The sequence below is a fragment of the Elephantulus edwardii genome, unplaced genomic scaffold (genome assembly GCF_000299155.1).
Source record: "Elephantulus edwardii isolate Elephantulus edwardi_28Jun2011 unplaced genomic scaffold, EleEdw1.0 scaffold00043, whole genome shotgun sequence".
NCBI lineage: Eukaryota > Metazoa > Chordata > Mammalia > Macroscelidea > Macroscelididae > Elephantulus > Elephantulus edwardii.
Genome location: NW_006399793.1, coordinates 13,545,808 through 13,570,853, shown reverse-complemented (window position 1 = coordinate 13,570,853; position 25,046 = coordinate 13,545,808). Strand labels below are relative to the sequence as shown.

Here is a 25,046-nt window from a genome sequence, read left to right as displayed (position 1 = left end):
CTCTTCTGGCCATTTTGAAAATGATCTTCAGCAGGATTTTATTTGCAGAGGAAGACAAAGGATGCCTGACCTGAGCATCATGCAGAGCTCGCTGCCTCATGGCATGCCTTCACTCAACCTTGGTTTGAGTCCTTGTTCTACTGCCTTTATCACGTTTTCAATCTTGAGCAGGTCTATTCACCACTCTGAAGTCCCCTTCTTCATTTGTGTAAGGGGAAAGTAGTAACACCTACTTCGAGTTACAATTAGACCACTTGGTGGAGAGGAAGGTGGTAATGAAGATAGTGCTAGAGCCAGAAGTGCTAGCTGTCTGGTAGGGTGCAAGGTCTGGACCTAAAAAGAGCTTTGGGGGATGGCAGAGGGGTAAAGCTGCCTGGCCCTTGCAAAGAGCTGTCTGGCCCCTGGGGAGAGCTGCTTAGTGTGTATGAGGAAGTTTACCTAAGAAACTTTCCTCCATCGTTTCCTCCTGAATAAGCTGTAAGGAACACCTACTTCCAAAACCCTTTTCTCTGTAACTCACAAGTTTGTTCTTTCTAGGTTTGCTCCCTTTCCTACAGGAAAACAGTGAATCTTGTTCTAGAACCTGAAACCTACACCTGGTTCAAGAGACAAAAGGAAACTATAACTGCCAGCTAAAGAAGTGAAGGTGGATGGAGCCTCAAAGTTTAGCCAGACACTCCTGCTGGGCTCACTCATGCAAACACTTTGCAGTCCAAGAGCAGAAAAGGTCATGATAATACCTTCTAACTAAACAAGAAGGCGTGAAGCTTCAAATCAAGTCCACGATTAAAGTGTTAATGTGGGCCCCCCTTGAATTTCATCCCAAATGTCTCTGTTTAGCACGAAGTAGCCAGAGTTTGTGCCCTTATTCCCAAATGGGAAACCCACAAATAAAAAAGACAATTTCTTTGTTTAAAAAAAAAAAAAGAGAAGAAAATGAATCACCATTGGAGTATACCACCATTACCCTGTCTTTTCTGGTCCCCACTGGATCTTTCTCATTTCCTTTACCCACTCTCTCCATCCACCAAATTGTGCAACCATGTGATTTCATCCCTACCCATCCTCACTCTTCTGTTCCCATCCTTTACTCACTCTGGATCCCATACACATACTTTACAATTAAAAAATAAAAAAGTAAAAGGAAAAAAAAGTCATCCAATCAAGGACAGCTAGTCAACAATAACAAAAAAATAGTAATCACCCCTCTTCATGCAATAACAAATATAATAATTAATAATAAAAGAGAAAAGGAAGAGAGCTCTGGTGGCCTAGTGGCAAGAAGCTGCACTGCAATCCCAGAGGTACATGGTTTAAATCCACCAGACGCTCTGCTGGAGAAGGAGGGGCAATGCCCTTCTGTACCAGTCTGATTTGACGGTACACACAAAAAAAATTAAAAAAAAAAAAGAGAGAAAAGGAGGAAAAAATTTATTTGATAAATTAACCCTGAAGTTACATATAACTTGTACTGTTATTCTAGACTCTTACATCACAGTATTAAATTGATTAAAGGAACACGCAAAAAGAGTTCTCTTTTATATAATTCCAAGATACACTGAAACACGTGTAACAAAACAGAATACCTGGCAGTCTAAAGTGCTGTTAAGTACATAAAAATAATTTTATATTTGGAGGCCATAATAAGTTACTTGGTTTGGCAGGTGTTTATGTTAAGCACTTATACCTTTAGAAAGAAAGAGAAAAAGAACAAAGGAAGACAAGCCGATCTTCCCGAAAATTGGCTAGCTTATCTATCTGTCCATCTACAAAAATGTTAGGATGTATGCAAGATCTTATGGAGGTCAGTAGACCCAAAATACTAGGATTCAACATGAGGTAAATGATGTGAAAATGAGCTCTGTCATCTTACTGCTTAAGTAATATTCCACCCATATATATTTTTTTTTTCAAGGTGAGGAAATAAAGGGAAAAGAGTGATAAAGTCATGCAAATAAGTTATTTTTATTTGGTTCACTCATACTTAGTTATTATCAGATCAGTCTGACTAGATGGAAAAAATAAATGCAACTTTAAATGCTATAATAAGAAAGATAAATTATACAATATTAGGTTCATGGGGAAATAGGCTTTAACCAGTTATATAACCCAAGTAAATGCATGTGGCTTTATTATATAATAAGTCATTGAATTCAGTGAATTTCTTATTATCATGCTGCTAAAATATTCATGCAGGAAGAGATCTGAAAGCTGTTCACATAGCACAGATAAGAACAGAGACTGATAATGCTTTCTACAGAACCTGAATGATTAGAAATACTGAAAATAGTGATATCATGTAAGATTCTAGAACACCATACATTAAAAAGCCATTTTTTCTTGCCAATGTAAAAGGAATAAATTGAATTTTTTTCTAGTTAAAATTTTTATTTGCATAAGATGGTTTAATTTTAATTTTAGCTACAGGATAAAATAATTAATACGCTTTAACATTATTATGTAATAATTTATGAAATAATTTATTTCCAGAAAGCATTTTCTATACTGTCATAAAATATTCCATTTTTATGAATTCATCAAAATAATATTTAAAAATAATAATGATGAATAAGAAAGCTCTGTATAAAGGAAGATAGAAATACAACATTGCATATATGGTACCAGCATATAAAAATGCTCAGAACAACCAGAATGAAAAACATTTAAAAAATTAATGGTGCAAAGATATCTGATCCAAGTAATGGTATTATCAGTTGCTTCATACTCTTGTGAAAGTTAAGACAATGAATATGGAAGATAGAAGAATTTATGCCTTTGAATTATGGTGCTGGCAAAAAATATTGAATATACTATGAATTGCCAAAAGAAGGGGGCTGTGCTGCTAACCCAAAGGTAGGCCTTCTTTAGACAGTTCTAATCCACTAGAGGCTTTGTGAGAGAAAGATGGGAAAATTCTTCCTGTGTGATTTATCTAACTGGAGGATCGGCTATAGCTCAGTTCTGACCAGAAAACAATGAGTTGTTTATTTTTACTAAAAAAACAAACAAATCTGCCTAGGAAGTGCAGTCAGAGTGCTCTTTAGAGGCAATGATAGTGAGATTGTCGCATATGGGACATCATACTTGGAAAGGTGAGGGTCACAAAGGAGAAGAAGACACTTAAGGAGATAGAGCGACAGTGACAACAATAATGGGCTCAAGCATAAGGGAGACTGTGAGGCAAGTGCAAAACCAGAGTTTTGATCTGCTGTACACAGAATCATGAGTCAGAGTAAACTTGACAGGATCTAACAGCAATTATGGGCAATTTTCAGCTCCTTCTTTACATTGTTTAAAGGTACTTTTTTTAAAAAAAAGATTCAGTCATATGAATATGATTTAAAGATGACAGACTTAAAGATTACAGAAAATCAAAACTAATTTCTCAAATGAGTCTAAGAAAAACACGTCTATACAAATGTACTTACCATCACATGAAAGGGAGACATAGCTTCCGAAGTCATCAGACATGTGTCGCATAACGTTTCTACCCATCTTAAGACCTAGAAAAATCCAATAATCTATTGCTGCTCCAAGAATTCCTGTCAATATGTAAGCTATCTCATGTATGAAGACCTGTTGAGATAGAAAACGACAATACTTTAGTATTAGATATGGTTGAGGACTCCAGCAGATCTCTCAATACAAGATATCCTTTGATTTCTTGGCTTCTGCTTACATGAACATTGGTTATGGATCTAATGAAATCCTTTGCCATTTCAATCTTTTCTCTGCTAATCATGTTAGTCCAGCTGCTTGAGGTATTTGGTAAGTATCAGTATGGTGAAATTTAATACAGGACAACAAACCAATAAATCAATGATTATATAAAAACTACAGTAAGGCACAAAACCCTTACTTAAAATGTGTTTTATCCTTGTGCTTCAAAACATTTCCCTAGTCTAGAAAATTAATTATAAACTATAAAGATGAAGAGGTGTGAAAATAATATTTTAAAACATCTTTGATTTAAATGTAAACATTTTTCCACAAAGCCATAAAACTAGCTGAAATTCTTGTATTTTTGGTACTTGTTGTCAAGGCATGGCGGATGTGTGGGGAAAAAAAATAGCCTACCAAAACCCACAAAATAAACTGCTGAGTAGGAAGGTATGTGAATGGGACTTAATAAATTTTCTGATATCTGAAGAGAATGCAAAATTCTATGTTCTGCCATTATACTATGCCAAATATGGAATTGGTGACAAAGAAATCCCTGGCACTTTGAATAGTAACTACCTAATGGATTTGTTTCACCCAGTCTTATTAGACAATTTTTATAGGCCTGTAAACACTATTTCATTAGTTTTTGTTAGGTGCTGTTGAGTCAATTATGACTCACAGAGAACTTATGAATAAAAGATCTTCTATTCTGCAGATGACACAACTTTGCTTGTTGAAACTGAGGAGGGTTTGCATTTGCTGCAGAAGGTCATAACAACAAAACAACAACATATCAGATCTACAGAAGAAGTATTTCTCAAATGAAAATCCAACCTCAGGTTAAGTAGCAAGTACATAATTCCATCACTCTCTAGGGCAGTAAATTGCAAAATGGGAGGACGAGGCTATAGATTGTGGAAGATAGACCCCAAAATGCTAGAATGTGGGGGGATCACAGCTGTAAGTTTAAGGAAGCACAGTTCACCTTTTAATATGACAAGCGGCCATGATAAAGAACCTTAACTACAGTTTGATCATCCTAGATCAGGAGTCATGGTTGGGCATCAGTACCACTTCCTCTCCTAGTTTGATTCGTTTATGTCTTACAGCTGAGGATATATGGCATGAGTTGGTGGTGGCATTATTGGAACTATCACCACCTGAAATAACCTGGGGTCAAGAATCAAGTCTTGCACCTGATCAAAACTGACTGCCTTAAGCACCAAAAAACTTTGCAGGAAGTTGAGAGGCCAACCTGTAATAAACAATCCATATAAGTTAAATAAAAGTCTGTAGAGTGTCATAGTTAAGGTTTAGGTTATTAAGAAAATGGATTTGGCCACAGTCACTGAGCTGCTTCCAAGGACTCAGCTGTCTCTCCCTCGAGCCCCAGCACTTCCCAAGGCTCTGTCCCTGCTGCCCACCTTCTGCCGGCCGTTTCCACTGAGAAAAAGGAATCATGTCTTATGTCCACTATCTAGAACCTCCCCCACTCTTTCAACCCCTCTGCTGATGAAAGTAAGGGTGATGCCTGCTTCCTGCTGGGACTGAGGATTATATCCATATAAGAATTCAACAGAGAAACGGCAGGAAGACCCTTACAACTGTCCAAGGGATTGCTGATTGCTGATAAGTACAATAAAAAGAAACTAGTGAAGGCATTTAAGAAGAAATTTTCCTACAATGGTACTGTAACTGAGCATCCAGAATATGGAGAGGTAATTCAGCTACAGGGTGGCCAGCACAACAACATATGCCAGTTCCTTGTAGAGTTTGGACAGTCTAAGGACGACTAGCTGAAGGTTCATGGGTTTTAAGTGCTTGTGGCTCACTGAAGCTTAAGTGAGGCTTTCCTTGCAATGAGTAGAAAATTTCCCTTCTGCCCTTTGTCACAAGTTTAAAACTTCACAGCTTGTATAATGTAACCATTTGGGGTCCACTTTTAACTTGGCTAGTGTAACTCATGCAATAAACTGAAAAGAGCTATATGCTGTCTAGTCTGGAAGTCCCTCATTTAAACAGAGGTTAAGCAGTAGGCGCCTGACAGTGCCTTCATGAAACAAAGCAATAACGTGATGTTTCAGCCGAATTCAGAGCCCCAAGATCATAGATGGCTATGTCTGACCCAAAACACCCCTACCCCAAAAGAATGTCAACCCACCACCTGAGCACCCCCAGATGGAGCTGAGAAGAGGATGGGGTGAGACTACTGTACCACTAGAAGGAGTTGTGGTAGCAAAAGATCATTGGTGTCTTCAGCCGGGCAAAGCAGGCAGAGCTTAGGAGTGAGATGGGCCATCTAGCTTGCCACCTAGGTCTTTGTTCTTTCTGACCAGAAATGTCCTGAAGTGTTGTCAGTCCCAGAAAACACCTGGATGTGAGGCCAAGTTTAAACTTTGGACACGGGAACAAGCTAACATACCAGTCATAGTTAGCCGTAGAGCTTGCAACTTAATAGCCAACAGCTGCCCAATGCCCTGTGAAGGAAGAACTGGTTCTCCGTGCCCCCGCCTTCAGTTTTAATGTTATGTAATGTATTTAAACATGTTTTCAGAAGAAAAGAAAAAAAAGAAAATGGATTTGTTGTTGTTATGTGCTGTCGAGTCTCTAACGACTCATAGTGACCATATATACAATAGCTCTGAACTCTGCTCTATCCTAATTATATTGTCTGACACACCTTATGCCTCATTAACCCCAATTCACTGAGTCACTGAATCTTATCCAGGGTCTTCCTCTCCTGTGCGGTCCCTCCACCCTCACAAGCGTGGTGTCCCTCTACAAGGACTCCTTGCAACATGTCCAAAGTATGTCAGACAGAGCTTCAGAATCCTTGCCTCCACGGAGCAGCCAGGTTTCACCCTCTCAAGGTTGAAACTGTTCTCCTCACAGTCGATGGTATATTCAGTACTCTTCTCCAGGCCCACAGCTCAAAGGCATCAATTCTCCTATTATCCCTAGTCACTGTCCATCTTCCTGGTGCATAGCAAGTAACTGCAAAAACCAGTCTCAGTCTCTTTAATCTCCAGACTGACAGGGTTGCTCTTCAGTACTTTGAAGAGGTCCCTGACAGCAGATTTCCCCAGTGCAATTTACCTTTTGATTTCCTGGCTGCTGGTATCAAGAGTCTCTGGACTGTTACTAGCTAAGGTTTAGGTTATTAAGAAAATTATTTAGAAGGTATTAATTAGAAGGTAATAAGGTATTTAGAAGGTATTAATAAAAAAATGGCAACTAAATCATAAAAGGAGTAAAATCTTCTTTGGATAAGTGAAATATTTGTTAAAATAGTGAGAAGAGAACATAAATACCTTCAGTTTGAGAAATAAGAGACAAATATGATTTACATATATATCATATGCTTCTTGAGTCACTGGGGCTCTGTCGTTGTTGTTACGTGTCATCGAATAGCCTGCAACTCATAGCGACCCTATGCACAACAGCCCTAAATCCCCATTACCCCAGGCACTGAACCAATCCACCTCATAGAGGGTTTTCCTCTCCTTTACTGTCCCTCCACCCTCCCAAACATGATGTACTTCTCTAAGGACTGATCCCTCCTTGCAACATGTCCAAAGTATGTCAGATGAAGCTTCAGAATCTTTGCCTCAAAGGTTCAGCATGGTTTTAACATCTTCAGGATGAACCTGTTTGTTTTTTTAGCATCCATGGTATTTTCAATACTCTTCTCCAACACCACAGCTCAAGGCATCAATTCTCTTTCTATCCTCCCTAGTCATTGTCCAACTCTCTGATGCATAACAAGTGATTGCAAAGACCATGGCCTGTATCAGACGCATTTTCAATTACGGAAATACAAAGAAAGAATAGTTGTAAGCAGACACCGGTGATTAGAACATGGAGTGTGAGAACTATGAATGTAGGAAAATTGGATATTGTTGAGAAAGAAATTGAACACATAAATATTGGCATACTAGGTATTGTGGAGATAAGATGGACCTGAATGGGGCATTTTGAGCCGGACAATCATATGATTTATTACTCTGGAGATGAAAAGGTGAGGAAAAATGGGGTTGCTTTTATAGTTAAAAAAGTCATTTCTAGATATGTCTTGAAATACAATATTGTAAGTGACAGGATAATATCCATACGCATACAAGGAAGTCCAGTCAAAGCACTATCACTCAGATATATGCACCAACAACCAGAGCCAAAGAAGAGGAAATTAGAAGATTTCTACCAGCTTTTACAGTCAGAGGCTGATCGATCATGCAATCAAGATGCATAATAATAATAATGGGTGACTGGAATGCAAAAGTTTCTTACTGGGACTCTACAGGACAGAAAATAGTGATCCAAAAGTTTCTCAGACTGTAAATCTTTAGATAAGCAGAATGCCACATCTTTCATCCATATAGTGGTTAGGAGGTTAGAACCTTTTAGTTAGCAGCTATTTTTAATCACTGTGCCACTGGGTTTCCTATATATCATACAGCTCCTTCTTATTAAAACTCTTTCCTAATAGACATTGGTCTATTAATAGACATTGGTCAATATAGTTCTATTATCTGTTAATACACATAACTTTCAGTTTATAAATTTTGTGATCTTCCGAAACCTGAAGGATGTCTAAAATATAATACTTGAGAATCATGGTCTTCTGCCTCACAGATCGGAGATGTTCCACAATACTGCATTGCAACAGATGCTAACTGCTCTAGTACTCCTACAGGTACACTTCCTTTTATTGCCCTCTGCATTACTGAATTTTGCAGCTACTCCATCTTTCAAAAATGGAAGAGCTGTGACAACCTTTTGTCATGTACACCTACTGGTACTATTTTTCTAACAGCACTTGCTCCTGTAGTGTCTCTCGGTCACATTTTGGCAATTATTGCAGCATCTCAAAAGTTTTTCATAATTACACACTTAATAGACTATAGTGTAAACGTAACTTTTATAGGCACTGAAAAGTAAAAAAATAAGTAAAATTCATGTGACTTGCTTTATTGCAGTGGTCTGGTGCCAAATCTATAGTATCTTTGAGGTACACTTGCACAGGAAAGATGCAAACAAAATGCACATATTCTGCCTCTTTCTTATTTTAAATAATGGCATTTGAAATATAAGAATGCATGTTATAGTGGAGACCTGGGCTCTAGTAATGGCTTTGTCTTAACAAACTACAACACCTTTAATGTTGCTGTTGTTGGGTGCTGTGCAGTCGAGTACAACTCACAGTGACCTATGAACAAAAAAATCTGAACCCTGTTCTATCATACACCATCCTCATACTTCCTGAAGTGAGCACACTGCAGACCTCACCATGTCAATCCACCTGGTTGAGGGTCATCATCTTCTTTGCCAACCCTCCACCCCTCCTTCCCAGGTTCAAGTCTTACTCCAAAGAATGGCATCTCTTAGCAACATGTCCAAAGTATGGGAGGCAAAGCCTCATCATTTTTGCCTCAAAAGAGCACTCTGGCTGCCCTTTCCAAGACGTATTTGTTTATTTTCTTTGCTGTCCACAGAATGTTCCGTGCTCTTCCCAAACACCACAGCTCAAAGGCATCAATTTTCTTTTCCTGTCATTCTTATTCACTGTCTAGCTCTCAGGTGCATAGCAAGTAATCAGAAAGAACTTGGCCTGAATCAGATGCACCTTAGTCCTCAAACTGAAATCGATACTCCTCAATAATTTGGAAAGGTCCATATCTGCAGATTTTCCCAGTGCAAAACATCTCCTTATTTCCTAACTGCTAGTACCAAGGGTGTTATTGTGGATCCAAAGCAAGATGAAGTTACTTAAACTCTTTTGGCTCAATTTTTCTTTAAACATAAATGAGCTTCCATGTCTCTCTGTAATTGTACAGTTATCCTTTTATATCATTTAGGATCTCTAACTCAAAGTGTGATTAATCACCAAGCTTGAACATTTGCACCTCCTCTGTAACCTTGACACAGCTCACCTCTGCTCTTTGCCAGGAAAACCCAAAGCTTTTTCAGATTAATGACAATGAAACTCACTGTAATTTTGTCACTCCGCGATACTTGTTGATTGACATTATGACAAAACAATATTAGCATAAACTGAGGACTTCTGTTTAGCTAATGACTTAAATTGAATGCTTCAACTCAGCAAATCAAGAAACAAATGCTTTACAGTAAGGAAAATGATGTCTGTGAACATGCATGGAATTCTTGAAATTGAAAACTGCCAAAAAAGATTTAATTAAGTACAAGAATGAATTCTAAAAGGTAAGTAATATAATTAAAAAAAAAACACCGACCAGTTTATTTCAACTTAAGTAATATAAATTTTAGACACTATATTAATTTGTAAAGTTTAAAGCCAGTTCTCATAACTGATGGAATAATTTATTACAGACTATTTCACAAATACAATGCTTTTATTTATAAATGTGAACAAAAATATTAAAGGTAAACATGAATAAATGTTACTATTAACATCACCATTTTCTGAATAATATCTAATCTGTGGCAGTCCTTGACAATTAAATAAAATTGTAAAAAAGTATGCTTTATTACTGCTTTTAGTTATAAATAAGCTATTTCATTTACATAATCAAATGGATAAAACAGTCTCATAACAACGACAAAAAGTATTTTCTATCCTTTATGAATCTATTTACAGGAAGTCAATAGCCTCCTGCTAATATTCAATGTGGCTATGAGTTTTAGTTAAAAAAGACTATATTTATCCTATTTAAAAACACCTTTGGTCAACAGTATGGGGCTAAAATCCAGTTTGGAAGTTGTCTGCAGCATCCTCATTCTACAGAAATTTGTTTGCTGGGTCTGGTGAGGATTAGGGTAGAATGTTGCCTCAATAATTGGTGTGAGATAGCTGATTTGGCCTCCTATTTTTAAAATGCATTTCGTCAGTAGTATGGGGCTGGGGCTGGGGCTGGAACCCAGGTTGGAAGTCGCCTGCCGCAACCGGATTCTACAGAGGTTTGTCTGCTGGTACAGGTGAGGATTCGGATGGAATGTTTACTTGTCAATGCATGTGAACTGATTTGTAGCAATGGGCTCAAGTGTGTTTTGGATTGTGGGGATGGTGTAATATATGGCAAGGGTTAGATCTGTTGTCCACTGAACTGCTGTGAATCATAGAGAGAGCTCTGTTGGCCTAGTGGATACAAAGATGATACCAAGCCAAAGGTGACTGATTTTAATCTGTGGCCCTCAGGCCTAGTTTTAACTGTTTTTGGTCAAACATTCTTCTAAGTTGTGTAGCACTGGTCTGTCCATTTGCTGTGCATAGGTAACTGTGGTTGCTGTAATGCTAAACACTGTGACACTGATGTGTCAAATGTGATAATGGTTACCTATAGTGGACCGTGTTTGGTGGACCTTTCTGATTAAAACAAGCAGGAGTCGCATCCAATTCCGAAATAGTTTGCCCCTGGAAACTATGAACATGGAGAAACAATGAAAGTTATACAAATGTTCAGGTCTTTCATTTGTAGGGTTGCTATGAGTTGTCTACAGCTCGACAGTACTTAACAACAACATACTTTCATTTTTAATACATTTCAACAATACACTTCTTTTTGAACTAGGCAGGCTCATGTTACTCTCACATATTATTACATAAATGAAAACCTCAAACTCATTGCTACCGAGCTAGAACTGACTCATAGCTGGGTTTCCCTAGGCTATAATTGCCCATCTTTACCCTGTGGAAATGCTAGTGGATTAGAACTGCCAGAGGAGTATTGCCTTTGGGTAAATGGAGCAACTCCTTACAGACTATGCCTTCAGAGCTCCCTATCACTAATAGGATTAATAAAAAAAGAAATCTGGCTAAACTCAGAACAGTCTATCCTTTTAAATGGCTTTAAAAAAAATTAAAAGGCCGAAAATAACTTTTTTAAAGCATGTGTCAGCTATTTTCTCTAAGCAGAATTTTTAAAATTTAAAAATTCTTGGGTTTCTCATACTGAAGGCTTAGAAAATTCAGATAACTCCCTTTAAAGAAGAAGCCTAAAAGCACTACATATAACATGCAATATGTTTCTGAAAAGGCAGACAAAGATACAATTGCTAAGCCAAAGTATAGAAGAAAGTGAAAGGTAAGTAAACAAGAGTTTGTCTTGAGGACATCTGCTGGTGCCACAGAAAGAAGAGGAATATGGAATCGAGGTTTTGGGAACTGAGGTGAGAAGGAGAATAAAAGTCACAGTCTGGGACTTAACTGCTATCAAGCTGGAACAATGAATGACTTCATCTCAGTGCAAAGGTGAAATTAGAAACAAAAATGCATGCATTTAGAACCCTTCAATTTCACTTGGACTCCGCAGGAACTAAAAAATGTAAATATTATATTAAAATTTCCCTTCATTGGGTAGCACACTCCAGTCACAGTCAAATGGAAAGTCTCTCTGGAGAAATATATGCTGATCTTTCCAAATGACTTCATACTATTATAGCAAATGCTACCTAGTAAATAATATAGCAAATGATAAACAGTTTGCAAGACAAAAAAAAATATGAGAAGGAAACAAACAGATCCACAAAGACTTCAGATATAAAATAATGAGACATTAACTATAAAATAATTACTGACATACTCAAAGACAAAAGAAAATAGAAAATTTAGTAGGGAAGTGGACATGTCACAACAGTCAGGGGGTTGGGAAAGTGGAGAAGATTAGAACTGCAGAAAATAATGAAATTCAATGGTCATGTTTAACAGTAGATTAGACACAGCTGAAAAGTGAGTAACCTGGCAAAACAGACTAGAGATACTATCTAGAAACTCTATGAGAGAAAGGAAAATACATAAAAGGTGAAAATCAGAAGAGCTGGTATACATCAGTTCAGCTACAATTTAAAAGTAAAGGGCACAAAATGGATCAAGGAAATATTCCAAGAGAAACTACATAAAGATATTCCTCAAGATAGACATTACAGAAGTTCGATGCCAAAGAGCTTTCAATCTTAACTGCTAAGCCTAGTATCCCTCCAGAAGATATTACTGTATTACTGTGCTATCAGCAGCTATAGAATTACGACTAATAAGTAAGCTATTTTGTCAGTTATACCAATAATATACATTACTATATAAAAGAAGCAAAACAAATCTGTCAAGTAGATGCAGCAAAGTAAATTACAATACTTTTATGCTTGCACTACACTAACAAATGACAGAAATATGGGAAACATATTTTGACCACTCGTTTTGTATGTCCTGTACCATCGAGTCAGAACTGTCCCAGAGATGACCATTCAGCATGTTTTCAAGACAGTCAATTACACAGGAGGAGACTGCCAATCTTTCTCCTGTGGAGCAGCTGAGGATTTGAACTATGTGCCTTTGGGTTGGCAGTGTAACTCCAACTAAGCCACCAGAGCTCCCAATTTTATATAGTCATGATAAATTCCCAGAAAGGAAAAATCATATGTGGTACATTTTTAAATAGTATTCACAATCAGAAAAAGAACAAAAGCCCAGTCAAAAAGAGCAATCCCTATTAACAACACAAACTCAACTATTTAGAAATTTTACAACACAATTTTAAAAATATCTCTTCATCAGAGTAGTAATAATAAATGTCCTTAAAGTAGAGGTGACTTTTATGATATATATGGAATAAAACTTTTAAGATCATAATTTGCTAATGTTACACAACTCAAAATAAGACCAGTTACAATATTCATTAAGAATACCAACATGGAATGCTCCAGGAAACTGGAAGTTTCAAAAATGAACTAGAAACACCTGGAGATAGATTTCCTAGGCAACAGTAAGCTGAAAAGGTTGAGTATTAAATATGCTGAAGGTGATTATCTTATAGCTTCCTATGATAGGAATGACAAATTGAATGGAATGGAATGGTATTGCATTTGTGGTGTTAAGGGTTTATTAATTATTTTAAATGGTTTTCCTAGTCATGTACTTTGGTTTTCACCACACAAATGGGAAAATAGGGTATGCATCAAATAATATTTAAGGGATTGGCCAGTTTCCCCAGCCCATCAAATTAGATCCTATCAACTAAGCATATTTAAGAGCAAAGAGGAGTCTTATGATTAGTAAGGAAGAGAAAGTTGGGAGTGCAGGACATGCATCCTTCCAGGCTAGAGATTCATGTGCTAAACAGTCAGGGATCTACATGAGAGCAGCAGTTGCTTAGGCAGATGAGAGACCAACATGAAAGAGCTGACTTGGAATTGCTGCTCTACAAAGCAAGAGCCAGGGGCCATCACCCAAGCTTGTTGGTGGACTGAGGAAAGAACCCATAATTGGTAGGATTATGGAGACATTCTAACACTGACCTAAGATGTGAAGAAGTAGGTCAGAGAGCCTGCAAGCACACTTGGGAAGCTGTTTTAGACAGAGGAATTGCATACATCTGGTTGCCACCCTTGCAGCTGGTTAACTTCTGTAATAAATCTCATAACAGTGAATATGGGTCTGTGAGGTCTGTGTGGTCACTGCAACAGATATCAGACCCAAGAGAGAAGAAAGATTGGGGTTAGTACAGTAAAAGGAGGTGGAGGAGCATGGGAGACCATGTCTGACCTTGTGGGAATTGGTCTAAATTGTGGATATTATTGATGGAGATAGTTCCCTTTAGTAAAGTTAACTAAGATCCAGTTCTGTCATGCCAATGTTGTACATACTCATTTTATAGCATTCCGCTTTAATGAAAACATGTCTAAAAACTACCACTGCTGCGACAGAATAATATCCATATATGTAAATGCTGTTCAGTCCCTTTGAGTCTTGTACAACCCACAGCTATGCTATGAACAACAGATCTGAACCCTGTCCTGTGCTGTCACATCCTCACACCTCCTTTACTGGTGACTGGAACATGAAATCTGAAAACAAAGAAATAGCAGTAGATGGAAAACATGATCATGGTGACAGAAATGATAATGGAGATTGCATTATAGAAATCTGCAAAACAAATGACCTAATCTTTGCCTTTTATCAAAACATGAATGGCAACTATACATGTGGACCTTGTGAGATGGAAGACACAGGAAACAAATTAGCTACATCTGTGTGAAGAGATGATGGAGAAGCTCAATATCAGCAGAAGGCCAGGGTGAACTAGAGACTATCAATTGCACACAATTTAAAGTTGAAGCTGAAAAAAACCGAAAAACAAGTCCACATGAACAAAGGTACAACCTTGAGTGTACCCCACTTGAATTCACAGACCATCTCAAGAAGAGGTCTGATAACTGAACACTAAAGACAAAAACATAGATGATCTATAGGATGACATCAAAAACATCAAACATGAAGAAAAAAGTTATTAAAAAAACAAGGAAAAAAAAGACTAACATGGATGACAGCAGAAACGGAATCTTGTTATTAAATGTAGAGTAGCTAAATTAAAGCAAAGAAATGATGAAGTGAAAAAACTTGAACTGAAGATTTCAAAGGACAGTTCAGGAAGACAAGCAGAATACTATAATCAATCGTATAAAGACTGGCAGTCTATCAATAAAAATTGATAAACACATTTAGAATTTCTCAATTTGAAAGAAAAGAAGACTTTAAATCTCCAAACTGCTACACTGATTTTATGAACAAAACAGTGAATAGTACAGGAATTACAAAATACAGAAAGACTATAGTCTCTGTACCAAAGGCAATCTGTAGACATCAAATCATTCCATGAAGCAGCATATGATCAAAAACTCACTGTAAAGAAAGAGTCCAAGCTGCACTGAAGGGGAAATAGGGGGAAAGAAGGGGTAAGGATGAGACAAGAGTGATGTCAGTGAATTCAAAAGTTTACTTTTCCATACACTGTGTTAGCCCCTGCTGGAAACATGATCTCCAGCTACCTTAACTACAGTCTTGCAAATCATCAACAGCAGTGCGGCCAATGTAAGAGATTGTTTCCATACAGTGAGTGTGAGTGAAGACACCAACACAGAGGCACCAGTATGACATACTGACAGCCTAAGCTTGCTGGAGGATGAGAAGTTGTCTTGACTGAAAAACTGTATACTGTGGACTAAGATCTAGGTGCATTCAGCTTGGCCCACTGCTCATCAGTTTCTGCAAAACCAGCCTGCATAACTACAGTCTAGTGAGTCATTCTCCTGACAGGGCTGAGTCTCTAGGGGACGTTCTAGTTAATCACCAAACCTTAGAGACAGAGAGGAACGGAACTGAACTAAAGAGGAGCTGTCAATGTTAGAAATCATAGATTGATAGAGCAGATTAAGCATCTGGGATTTCGTTGACTCAAGACTTCTTATAACTGGTATGCTACTAATAGTAGCAGAATATATTATAAAAACAGGAAGAAACAATTAGAATATCAATTCAGATGTTTCAACAGATGTTTCACTGGAGGTGTTTTCTTACCTCTGGCAAAAAATTTAGAGGACAGATACCTGACTAACCAACTGTTGCACATACAAGTCTGATCTAAAGAAAGATTCAACAGAATAGGGAAATTATAAAATGGGATCATTAATATCACACACAGGTAAAATTTTGTTGAAGGTAATTAAAAATGGTTTTGAATTAGGACTTTGTCAGAGAAATGCCAGAAATTCAAACCACATTCAGAAGAGGACCTGGAATGAAGAATATTACTGATCATGTGGCATTGATCTTTGCTTAAAAAATACAAGATTTTTATCTTGTTTTACTGATTCTGCAAGGGCTTGTGCTAATCACAATAAATTATGAACACTATTATGAAGGATGTGTATTTGAGAACACTTAATTGTGTTCATGAAGAACCTATATAAACACTGAGAGGCAGTAATTCTCACAGAACAAGTGAATTCTGCATCGTTAAAAATAGGAAAAAAGTATACCTCAGGTTTTTATTCTCTCAATATACACTCTCAATCTGTATGCTGCTAGGCAATACAGCATTCAGAAGAACATGACATCAGATTTGGATGAAGGCTAATTAAGAACATGTGATATGATATAACCTTCTTTGCTGAAACTGAAGATGACTTGAACCATTTACTGAAGATCAATGACTATAGCTTTCAATATGGGCTACATCATAATTCAAAGAAAACAAAAACCTTCACAACTGAACCAATAAGCAAGCAACATTATGATAAAAGAGTGAAGTTGTTAAGGATAGCATTTTACTTGGATGCATAATCAATGCTATGGAAACAATAGTCAAGAAATCAAACACTACACCATATAAGCAAATCTGCTGCAAAGACTTTTTTTTTTAAATGTTAAAATGCAAAGATGTCACTTAGAAAACTAAGGTATGCTTGACTCAAGTCATGGTATTTTTTTTTCCCCCTCCCCTCTCCCAACCTTAAGTCATGGTATTTTTCAATTCTCTTATATGCTGAGAAAAGCTATACAATAAATTTACATGCAACACGGGCGGCGGGAACCAAAAAAAAACCAAAAAAACAAAACAAACCAAAACAAACAAAACCAAATCTACAACAAAAACAAACCCAAACCCTTTGAATTGTGGTGCTGGCAAAGAATATTTTCTGATGAACAAACAAATTCTCCAAAACGCTTTATAGAATAGGGGATTTATTTTGTGTACTTTGGGTATACTATTGGAGGCACTACTCCCTGGAAGAGGACAACGTGGAGAAAGAGGAAGACTCAATGAGATGAACTGACACATTGGAAACAATGGGCTCAAGTATAGCAAGGAATGTGAAGATGGCATATGAGTAATGCTTCGTTCTGTTGTACAAAGGGTCATCATTAGAATGAAATTGATGGCACCTAAAAACAACAAAAATTAGGGAAAAAAGAGAAAAAAATTCAAATATTCAAGAAAAGTAAAGAATTAAAAAAAATAATACACTCTTGTGATCTAATCGCAGGAAGCTGTGCTGGAATTCCAAAGGCATGCAGTTCAAATCCACCAGCTGATCCATGGAAAAGGACGGGTAATTTCCTCCCATGTGATTAACTGCCTCTGAAAACGCACTGAAAAGTTAGCAATGGGTTGGTTCCAACTTGATGGAACACAACAAAAACCACCACCACCACCACCACCAAAAAAAAAGTACACAGTACTTTTCAAGAATAATTTCACAAAGTTGAAAGGTTTTAATATCTTAAGGGTGATAGAAAAGATTATTATAAACTGAGTAGCTTAAAACAGCAAAATGTATCCCTCGCAGTTCTGGAGGCTGCTATTATTCTTGTTAGGTGCCACTGAGTAAATTCCATTCCAGCTTTCAATATGGATTGCATCTCAATGCCAAGAAAACAAAAATTCTTACCACTAGCGTTCTAGGCAACATCATGATAGAAAAGATTGAAACTATCAACAACTTCATCTTAACTTGGGTCCATAATTAACAACCTTGGTATCTACAGTTAGGAAATCAGGAGACTTATTGCACTGGGAAATCCGTAGTTAGGGACCTCTCTAAATTATTGAGAAGAAATGATGTCAATTTGAGGTGCATCTGATTCAGGCCATGGTAGTTCTGATCATTTTCTATGCATCTGAGAGATGGACAAGGATGACAGAAGAATTGATACCATTGAGCTGTGCTGCTGAAGAGAATCCTATGGCCTTTTGAACAAATAAGTATGTCTTGGAGAAAGTACAGCCAGAGTGCTCTCTGGAGGCAAGGATGATAAAGCTTCAACTCACATAATTCAGGCTATTCCTTGAAGAGGGACAGGACGCTCAGAGAGGTAGAGGGTCAAGCAGGTGGACTGTTCATAGGGTTGTTATGGGTTGTACTCAATTAGATGGCACCTAACATTAACAATAACAATAACAAGTGACCCTATTTAAAAAAAAAAATCACCCAAACTCAAATTCATTGCCATAGAGTTTGAATCGAATCATAGTCAAACCTCCAGCAGATTTTTGGAGGTTGTACATCACATAGCAGTAGACTGTCTAGAGGATTTGAACTTCGACAGAGGCATTACCTGTGGGATGGCAGTGCAACTCCCTATAGACTGCACAAGCAAGGTTCCCTATGTAGATAGGCTTCAAATATTATAAATTTCAAAGTGTTAGTTTCTTTTTTGCTTCTAATTTTCCACAATTTTACAGTAAGGATAAAGGCATACCTTCTGTATCTTGCTCAGAATGCTCACCAAAAAAAAAAATCGCTTAAAAAAAAAAAGTTTCTTTTTGCTTCTAATTTTTTTTCCTGATTTTCCAGCAAGGATAAATAAAGGTATACCTTCTACATCTTGCTTAGAATCTTGCTTAGAATACTCACCTAAATATCTAAGTTTATAATTTGCAGATTCTATTTTCCATCCTTCAGAAGAATTCAATTCAGTCATGTGTGTCACTTTATAAGTAGAATCACTTTAGTTTCTAATATCTCATATAAAAAAGAATGATGTTTTCTCTGGTTTCCAGTAAGATCCTTACTTCTGAGACCAAAATCACCATATTCTTTATGACAGTATATACATCTTCTGAGACAATGGAAATTTTCTTTACAGCTCTCCTGACTCATTTCTGAGTCTTCACCAGAATTACCTCTAACTCTTTGGAGGAAAAAATAATCAGGCTTTGCCTCACATACTTTGGGTATGTTCTACTATGGGTGCTATTCCTTGGAGAAGGACAAGATGCTGGGAAGAGTGGAGGGTCAGTGAAGGAGAGGAAGACCCTCAATCAGATGGACTGACACAGTGACTGCTACGATGGGCTCTTGTGTGTCAGGAAGTGTGAGGATGGCAGAGAATAAAAGCAGAGGGTTCAAATCTTTTGTTCATAGGGTCGCTATGGTGACTTGATGGCATCTTACAACAACAACAACAACAGTATTTATAGGGAGCTCTGGTGGCCTAGTAGTAAGAAACTGTACTGCAATCCCAAAGGCACAGAGTTCGAATCTACCAGTTGCTCCTCTAGTAGAAAAAGACAGGCAATCTCCTCCTGTGTGTTAGCTGCCTCTAAAAACCCACTGGAGGGTCAGCTGTGGATCGGGTACACAACAACTATATTTATGCCAAGTATCTTTAAGGAAATCTAGGTTTTTTTAATCATATGCCTCAAAATTCTTCTAACATCTATCCAATCCTAAAGCCATTTTCACATTTTCTTGTATTTGTTATAGCAGCAAACCATTTCTGGTACCAAAATGTAGATCACTGACACAGTAAATCATCACAAACTGAGTGACTTAAAAACAAGACAGTTACCTTCTTTGCTCCTCAACACTCTGGAGAGGGTCCCTGAAAGCAGACTTCCCCAGGGCAATTCATGTTTTGATTTCCTGACTGCTGGTGCCAAGAGTGTTAATTGTGGAACTGAGAAAGCTGAAAATTGTTAACAACCGCAATCTTTTCTCTGTCCATTATGGCCCTGCCAATTGGTCTCGTGGTGAGAATCTTCATCTTTTTGATGTTAAACTTCAATCCATATTGAAGACTACAGATTAAGATGGATACTAATCTATCATGATCTCACATTTACTCTACCTAATTACTTCTGCAAACACCTATTTCCAAATATGGTCACATTCATATATAATTGGGGTTGGTACTTCAACATTATTTCAGGGTATACAGCCCACAATATTTTTTATGCATCCAGTATGTGCATGTATGTTATATGTGCTTTTATTATATTTAATTTTGTCAACTACTCTTTGTAAAACTATGTCAGAAATTGAACAAATAGATTTATGAAAAATAATTTTAGAAAATATCTTTTAATAACCAAAAAAGTAGTGTTTGGTTTTTTTTTTTCAAAAGGTTTCTTTTTAGTTGCTATTTAATGGCATCACCACGTCAACTATAATCATAGTGGCCCTATGAAGAACAGATCTGAACCCCGTCTTATCTTGTGCCGCCTACATGATCTCTCTCATACTCAAGCCCATAGTGACAGTCACTATATCAATCCATCTCATGGATGGTCTTCCTCTCTTTCATTGACCCCTCAACTTTCCCCCAGCATGATACCTCTCTCTAAGCAATATTCCTCCTTGGAAATAAGTCCAAAGTAAGTGAGACAAAGCTTAATCATCCTTGCTGTTAAACAGCACTCTGGTTATACTTCTTCTAAGGAGTTTTGTCCCTTTTGCAGTTTACATTATATTCAATATTATTTACTAACACCATAGTTCAAAATCATTGCTTTTTCTTCTGTCGTCCTTATTAACTGTCCAACTTTCATATGCATATAAACAATTGAAAATACCATGGGAATCAGGCACATGTCAGTTTTAGTAGGACACAAAAAAACCCTTAAGGGCTGCCCCTCAAGTTCTTTTATCATGGAATCTTTATAAATTTTGGGGAAAATCTACAACAGTAATTCACTATATATTGCTTTGCTGTTCTTCACTAAAAATTAAGTAAATATCTACTACATACAAAGGTAAAAAGATAAAGGTATTGACCTCCATAAGCATTAAAATAAAAAAAGTTTACAGAAAAAATATATTTAGATATGCTTCCACTTTCTTCAAATAACTCATAAAATAAAAAAAATGAATAATGTAAATTACTTTTTTTATAGGTCATTACCCATTCGTAAATTAATTTACTTACATCATTTGATTTATACTTTTCCTTGTGAGAATGTATAGTCCATTCCAGAAGCTTATTTACTGGTTTTGTCAAAAGTGCAGAGGTCTCACTTCCTGACCAGAAGACTTCAAGAGTAACTGCCTTTCCTGTAATCTTCAGACTCTGAGATTCTGACCAGTCATACAACCTAATTCGAACATGAACAAATACAAATCTTTACATAAATTTGATTGTTGTATTTACTAGAACTATGCTAATTTTTTGTGAAATAAAAAATATTAGTAATTTTTTTAATATGGAAGTCCTAACATAAAAAGACTAGAATAAGATATAAGGATAAAATATGAAAATATTTCTCTCAGTTCAATAAAATCAGTAACATCATACACACAAGAATCTATCTAAAAGTTTGAGAACATTAAGTAAAACTTACTGTGGGTATTATAAAAGCAGTATTAAAACCTAGTGAGTTTTTTAAGTAAACATTAAAAACTTCTGTGTCTGGGAATGTTTCTAAAGAAACACCTACTTTAAAATAAAAAACGAAATATTTTAGATGTCTGTATGTGATTAGAAAAATGATGTACATGAATGGAAATAGTAAAAAAAATGTGATTACAATAACCAAAACTTACTTTTGACTCAGATGTCTTACTTCACTTTCAACTAAATTAAGGAAAAATTTAAGCAGTGTCAGATGGAGCACTTTAGAGCCAATACTATTTCCTGAAATTCGGTGACAAAAATTTTCATTGAAAAGGCAAGACCTGAAGAATATGAAACGAACAATCTATAATTATATAAGCAATTCACTGAGTCACCGGTAAGCAAACTACTTCTTGAAAATATTACATTAACAATGCATTTACGTCTTTAATAATGAAGCCATTCAAGTATTTGTCATATTAAGACAGATATGTCTTTATTTTTAATAATACCTATGTTTAACAATAATATAGTGGTCTGTAGTTTTACTCTGTTTTGCTGTTTAATGTCATTAAGTACTGTTGAGATGACCAGATATCCTCTTAATTTAAAATATTCTTTACAACCTTCTCCTAACCCAAGATTATTCTCTTTTTTCACTATAGTAAATTAAGATCATTTAAAGTTATTTCTTCAAAGATCTTAAAACGAAATATTTTATTTACTTTTTTAAATCTTCTATAGCAAATATTTGCCTTAGAAATAGCAGGCCTTTGAAAACTCTACATACAACAGAACACACTCAAGACTAGAAGATAGGGCAACTGAGGTGGAGCCCTCAAGTATGGAAACACAAAGGAGGAGGAAAAGTTGTAAGCAGACACTAGTGACTGCAACATGGAATGCGAGAACCATGAATGTAGGAAAATTGGATATTGTTAAGGAAGAAATGGAATGTATAAATATTGAAATACTAGGTATTGGTGAGAGGAGATGGACTGGCAAGGGGCTTTTTGAGTCAGATGATCATATGATCTACTATGCTAGAGATGAAAAGGTAAGGAAGAATGGAGTTGCTTTTATAGTTAAAAACGCCATTTCTAGATCCATCAGTAAATATACGCTAGTTTAGTAGACTGGTTCTTTCAAATATATCACAATCAAAATAGCAAGTTAATCTTTATGTCCAAAGAGCTAACTGAAAGTTTTTCTCTTTCACCACTATGTATTCCTAAAACTGAGTAGGTAGTTAAAAAGAAAGACTTGCATAGAACAAATAAGGGTCTTCAGTTGCAAAATATAATCATAGTAGAAAGGTGGAAATGGTCGTTAATTTAGAAGAAGAAACAAATGAAAGAATTCCTAGAGATATCAACATCTACAAGATAAAATAAGGTTATATATAATATTCCCAAAGATTTTGATGGCTAATTTTTTTTTAAAGTATTTGAAATACTGTTGCAAGGATAGGAAGCTCTGGTGCAGAGTGGCAAGGCATTGATGCCAACCCAAAAGCATATGGTTTGAATTCACCCTCAACTCGCTGGAGAGTCAGGGTATAAATTGGTTCCAACTCAATGGCACATATCATCAACATTCTAAGGCTAGTACAGGATCAGGCAATGTTTTGCTCAGTTGCATGAAAGGTTGTTATGAGTCAGTGCCAATATGATGGCACCTAATAACACCACAACATAAACTATATAGAAGAAAAGCATGTGCAGAGGGCAAGAAAGAGATGACATAATTGAAAATATTACGTTCTTCAGCTAAGGGAGTAGGATGTAATAGCTGGCCAAACATCGGTGGTTCAAAGCCACCAGTTGCTCTGAGGGAAAATGGGGCAAATCTACCCGTAAGCAATTTACATCTTTTGAAAACACACTGGAAGGTCAGGTATGAATTGGTTCTGACTTGACAGCAATGAGAGCAAGTGAACGAGTTACAATATTTAAATGCGTGAATGAAGGAAAAAAATCCCCCAGAAATCCTAACAAAGGTATTTAATACATTTACAGCAGCTTTAATGCTTCTGATTATCAATATTTCATTATTTCCATAGGAAATATTATTTCTCTAATTGCACTACGCACACTTATCTTTTGTTACACACACACTAAGGTAGCTCCGGAATAATATTCATTATTCTCTAAAAACTTGGTTATTTTCTACAAAATCTTTCTTCCAGGAAAACATACAATTTGGCTTCCCAGTAAGTCTATAAAAATATTACCCAAATTTATGTGTATTCATTTATTCATCCAACATTTATTTTAAAATAAACAAATGATAACCATAACTAATTTCAACCATTTAAAAAATATAGTTTTCTAATACATGCAATATACAAACACATTTTAAAAAAAAACAAGGAATAAAACAATAGTCAGAGCCACAGAATCCAACTGATAGTGACAATATTGTATAGAGTAAATCTGTTTATAATATTTATAGAAGCTAACTGCCAATGCTATAATCTTTACACAAGTAAACTGCCACATCTTTCTCCCAAAAGTTGCTGTTAGGTTTGAACTGCCAACCTTTCAGTAAGCCAAAAATTTAACAGTTTAACCAATGTATCACACATTTTTTCTTAAAGAAATAAATGTCTTGCTTGAGTATCTAAAAATATGTAATTTATACTAGATAAAATTTATCATTTCTCATGAAATTTTTTACCTTATAAGCACTTCTACTAGACACCATGCTCCTTTCATGCAAGTTGGACACTGAAACAACTCTAAATAATATCTGGACATGGCTGGGGACTTCCAAGGAGGATGCAGGCGAAGAAGAGCTGATAATATATGAAAGTATCGACCAGAAAAGGTATCCATGTTACCCTATTAATTAAAAATAAATATGGCACTATAGCTAAAAGTAATTTTAGCAAATAACTAGCCTATCTTACCAAACATATTTTTCTAACAAAAGATATCAAGGAAGTTATCATTCATATTGACTTAATGAAACACTGCAATAGAAAAATGAATACACTTTAAATAGCTATACATTAGGAAATCCCAGCTACTTGGACCAGTTTATATAAAATTTCCACCTCATATGACTATCAGTAAGAGTTCCCAAATATATTTTAAAAGGAGCTAAAAGTAAGAAACTTTACATGGAACATGCTTACTTCTTACCAACATCCATCTGGCAAAGTTTAGTGCATTATTCCTTCAAATTGGCACCTTGATAATTAGAAAGGCACTCGGAAAAGCTGCTTAGTTAGTTTAACTGGTTTTCACAGTTTAAAGAGTGTGTTCATCCTCATACACATTGTGAATAAAAAATCATTACTAGAAATGTACTGAAAGAATATTTATGCCCATGGAAGGAAAAGAAATAATTTTTTCCAAGAGAAAATAATTTTGGATTTGTTTTTTTTTTTAGATTTCTGATTGCTAATTTATTTAGTTAAGCAAAATACATAGTAATTAACTCATAGAGGCCCTCTACGGGATATTTTTTTTAGCTTAGCTATTTTTTATATCAATTTTTTAATTTTAATAATTTT

At 36.2% G+C, this 25,046-nt stretch overlaps 1 protein-coding gene and 1 pseudogene across 1 annotated transcript in view; one reads left to right on the top strand and one right to left on the bottom strand.

The window, feature by feature from the left end:
* The window catches only part of LOC102864430 (ankyrin repeat domain-containing protein 32-like), a 68,159-nt gene that overhangs the window by 15,323 nt on the left and 27,790 nt on the right, over window positions 1-25,046 (bottom strand). The window contains 4 exon segments of the mRNA XM_006885390.1: window positions 3,429-3,576; window positions 21,122-21,287; window positions 21,736-21,867; window positions 24,206-24,369. Of these exon segments, the coding sequence (XP_006885452.1) occupies window positions 3,429-3,576; window positions 21,122-21,287; window positions 21,736-21,867; window positions 24,206-24,369 (610 nt within the window).
* On the top strand, window positions 5,130-5,480 carry LOC102873603 (annotated as a pseudogene).